This window comes from Protobothrops mucrosquamatus, unplaced genomic scaffold, assembly GCF_001527695.2.
Source record: "Protobothrops mucrosquamatus isolate PMUCROS unplaced genomic scaffold, P.Mucros_1.0 scaffold1463, whole genome shotgun sequence".
Lineage (NCBI taxonomy): Eukaryota > Metazoa > Chordata > Lepidosauria > Squamata > Viperidae > Protobothrops > Protobothrops mucrosquamatus.
In genome coordinates, this window is record NW_015387641.1 from 83,970 (window position 1) to 88,254 (window position 4,285).

General features: G+C 48.4%; 1 protein-coding gene across 1 annotated transcript in view; it reads right to left on the reverse strand.

Moving 5' to 3' along the window:
- MED27 (mediator complex subunit 27) overlaps positions 1-3,602 on the reverse strand; it is a 74,349-nt gene extending 70,747 nt beyond the window's left edge. Inside the window, exons 1-2 of the mRNA XM_015822104.1 lie at positions 3,389-3,602; positions 1,510-1,654 (exon numbers count right to left, since the gene is read on the reverse strand). Of these exons, the coding sequence (XP_015677590.1) occupies positions 1,510-1,654; positions 3,389-3,594 (351 nt within the window). The 5' untranslated portion in view covers positions 3,595-3,602. The remainder of the gene's footprint in view (positions 1-1,509; positions 1,655-3,388) is intronic.
- Positions 3,603-4,285: the final 683 nt, after the last annotated feature.

Below are 4,285 nucleotides of genomic sequence, written 5' to 3' on the forward strand. Positions count from 1 at the left end.
CCTCTTCTTTATGGCAACTTCAGCCTCTTGGCCAAGGTTAGGTTTCAAACGGGCCCATCGTTGAGGTTAAGTCATCGTTTGGCTTTGGTTTGCTGATATACTGACCAGCAGAAGGCTGTGTGGACAGGGGAGTCCTTGGTGCTCTCTGGGCTGGGTGGTTTTCTTGCAGACATTTCATGACCCAACTAGGGAACATCATCAGTGCCAGCGAGGGTGACTTGCTTCCTGTTTATATACAGTAGCTCTGAGCTTGGTGCTTTTCTTGCAGACGATTCATGACCCAACTAGGTAACATCATCAGTGCTAGAAGGGAGTGGGGTCTGTTGAATGGAGGAGGGGGAAGAGGAGGGGGAGGAGGACGACGACTGTGGGGTCCTTGGTGCTCTCTGACCTTGGTGGTTTCCTTGCAGACGTCTCATGACCCAACTAAGTAACATCATCAGTGCTAGAAGGGAGTGGGGTCTGTTGAATGGAGGAGGAGGGGGAGGATGGAGAGGAAGAGGAGGACGACTGTGGGGTCCTTGGTGCTCTCTGAGCTTGGTGGTTTTCTTGCAGACGTTTCACGATCCAACTAGGTAACATCATCAGTGCTAGTAAGTGTGACTTGCTCCCTGTTTACATACAGTAGCTCTGAGCTTGGTGGTTTTCTTGCAGACGTTTCAACACCCAACTAGGTAACATTCTCAGTGCTAGTGAGTGTGGATTCTAGTGTATGACTATACCACATACAGACACATCGGAAGAAAATACCTAACGACATAGTAATATTTGTGTAAATATTTTCTACCTTTCAGATTGAGGAGAAAGGAATGATTAAAATCACCTTGGCAATTCCAATTAATCGCATCCTACACACAACTAGCAAATCATCTTGTCACGGCCAACATCTGCAGAAAGGGGTGGCTGAGAGGTGTGGGGCGGGTCAGGCGCGGTGGGCGAGGGAATGGACCGGGAAAGGGATGTAGTGCTGTAGGTTGGGGAGAGGGTGCAGGTGTGCAGCAGAGGCTGAGGAGGGTGCAAGGAGGTGGATGAGGGTTTGGGGAGTGGGTACGTGTGTGTGTGTTTGTGTGTGTAGCGTTGGTTGGGTTGTATGAGTGGAGGGGCATAAGTGGCCTGCACAGCCTATCTGGAGAAGATAGCGCACAAGTGGGGCAGACTTACTCCAGCAACTTGCAACATTCCCCATGGCTTCCCCAATGAGTCATTGGAGAAGCCAGCAGGAAAAGTCCACAAAAGGTGATCACATGATCACAGGGCACATTGCCAAGCGCCCAGATCAGGACCTCATGACTGCGGAGGTCACTGAGTTAAGTCAAGGGCCACCTGTACTGTATATATAAACAGCCAAAATAGCATTAAATAAAACCTAGAATACACGTTTCTCAAAAGGCATTTTCACTTTCTCTTCCCTTCCCTGCAGAAACGCCAATGGCAAAATATTCTTTCGTTTGCTGACTGTCAGGAACAATTTGCATTGACACCTTAGGGATCAAGCCATGGATTATTTACCTTATTCGACCATTTATAGGCCTGGAGCAGCTGGCTGTAAAGGGGCGTTTTGTCTTGGACAGGATCGAGACTCAAGAGTCCGCTGTTGTGGAGGGGATGGTTTTCGGACGGTTTGCCCACGAGGTTACTCAAGCGTTCCAACTCACTAAGAGCAAATCATGAGAAAAACCATCGTTAGGAAGCGTCAGCGACTCGCTTTAACCACCGTGGCGAAGATAATAATAATAAAAAGGTAAAATCAGGAGCAATGCACCACCTTAGCCGACAATAAAAATTTGGTTCCCAATTGGAGTCGTAGGTCAAGGGCTACCTGCAAACAGGGTCACCTACCACCTTTCTCAGCGACCCCACCCCGACTAACAAAAAGTCCACAAATGCACAGGTGGATCCCACACACAATGTTGATTGCTTATTTAGTATCCTACAAGCATTACTGAGTGTTTGTATCTTATGAATTATGATGAATGCATTTTATGATTATCATCATGCTTTATTACCTGTTGCTTGTATCTGCACTGAGAGCTTGTACACCGGAGACAAATTCACACTTGGTCAATAAATGAATTCTATTCTATTCTATAATTCTATTCTATTCTGCATTCTATTCTAATTCTATTCTATTCTATTCAATTTCATTCTATTCTATTCAATTTCATTCTATTCTATTCTGCATTCTATTCTATTGTATTCCATATATTCTATTCTATTTCATTCTATTCTATATGCTATTCTATTCTGCATTCTACTCTATTCTGCATTCTATATTCTGCATTCTACTCTATTTCATTCTATTCTATTCTGCATTCTATTCTATTCTTATTATCAAGAATCAACTTACTCCTTATTTTACTGATTTCTTTCCTTTTTCCCTACCTCTAATTTTATTGTTTGGGCTCCATGCTCTTTCAAAGCACTTCCTATTTTATTTGCTGTGTCTGTATTTGCTACTTTAGTTGCGTTTCTCTGTTTCGCTTTCTCACTTCGACCTTTATTTCCTTATCATAACACGGAGTGTTTCATTTTATTGTTATTTCCTCCAGCCATTATGTTACTTCTGGTGTGTTCTGTTTGTCTCCTCTCAAATCAAGGAGTTCCTTGGTCTCTGTTTGGAGTCTGTTCAAATCACCCTACGTACCAATGCAACCAGGACTTACAAGACAGCTAGTCCTTGACTTACAGCCATTCATTTAGTGGCAGTTCAGAGATACAACAGTGACGGACGACCGTTTTTCACACTTTTCACCCTTATGACCATTGCAACATCCTCGGGGTCACATGATTTGACATTCGGGTGCCGGACAACCGATTCACATTTACGACGGTCACAGTGTCCCCGTGTGTGTGTGTGTGTGACGCAATCCCCTTTTGCGACCTTCTGACAAGCCAACGGGAAAACCAGATCCGCTTAACGACCGGGTGACTAATTTTAACGACTGCAGGGTTTCACTCAACCACAAGAGAGGCCGCAAAGCGGGGCCAAGCCGACTTTGCCAAGCGGGCTCCAAGGGTGGTGGTTGTAAGCCGAGGACTACCTGCACTGCGCCTGGCTGGGGAGGCTCTACGAGGGGCAGACCAGCCTGCTCTCCTCCCCCACCAAAACGACCAGAGGCCCTCTTGCTGCAATGCAGCATGGAGTTCCCAGCTCACCTTGCCAGTAAGGGGGTGGTGGGGAAGGGAGAGGATGATGGGCCACGTGGTCCCACTCCCTGCGCAGCCAGGAACCAGGCGAGGCAGCCCGAGCACCGCCCCCTTGCCTGATTACCCTACGTGGCCACGCCCCTCCAGCCGGGCTAGCCGCGGCTGGAGGGAAGAAGGGGCGTGGCCTCCGCCCCTCCGCCACGCCCACCCTCCCTCGCTCGCCCCGCCCCGGCCGCCTCACCCCAAGTCCCGGCTGACGGAATGGAGGCTCTCCTGGAAGCTGGCGAGGAAGCCCTTCTCGCGGCCTTCCACGGCCTCCTTGTGCCGCCGGCCGTCCTTGAGGCAGTCGAAGACCCGCGTCACGCTCGAGCGCAGCGCCTGGATGGCGGCTATGGCCTGCGCGAAGGCCTCCAGGTTCACGCCGGCGCTCAGCACCCCGTCCGCCATCTTGCTCCCTCCCAGCCGCGGGGAGCGCCGGGAAGTGTAGTCCGTCCGGCGGAAGCCCGGGCTTGGCGGCTCGGCGCTGAGGGAAAGCGGCCCGTCGCGCAAAGCAGCCTGGGAGCCCAGCGGAGGGGGCTGGCCCGCCGCGGGGCCCGCCGGGAAATGTAGTGCATTTGGGGTTTCCGCATTCATTTTAGGCAGATTAAAAGTTGACTCTCTCTCTCTTGCTGAATTTGTTGCTTTATTTTGATTTATTGCTGGGTTTAATCACATGGATTTGGCTTTAACTGTCGCCTTCTTAATAAGGACCAATGCTTCACCAGCTTTGACCTTGGAAATTAAACAGAATTAAACCGTGCTCAAGTTAGACAATAAATAAATAAAGTGATCCCAGCAGACAATAAGGCTGCTTCTGAGAAAGTTGCATTAGCTTAAATTAATGTCTTTAATTATTTGCTGTTAATTCTTTGCTCCTTCCTTCCTTCCTCTAATTTTCATTGTTTTGGCTCAATGCACTTCCTAACTTTATTTGCTCGGCCCGAATTGGCCACTTTAGTTGCAGTTCTCTGTTTGGCTGTCTTGCTTGGACTTTTATTTTCTTATCCATAGCATTGATTGTTTCATTTTTCTTGTTATTTCTTCCAGGAATTGTGTTACTTCTGGTGTGCTCAGCTTGGTTACTTTCAAATAAAGTAGT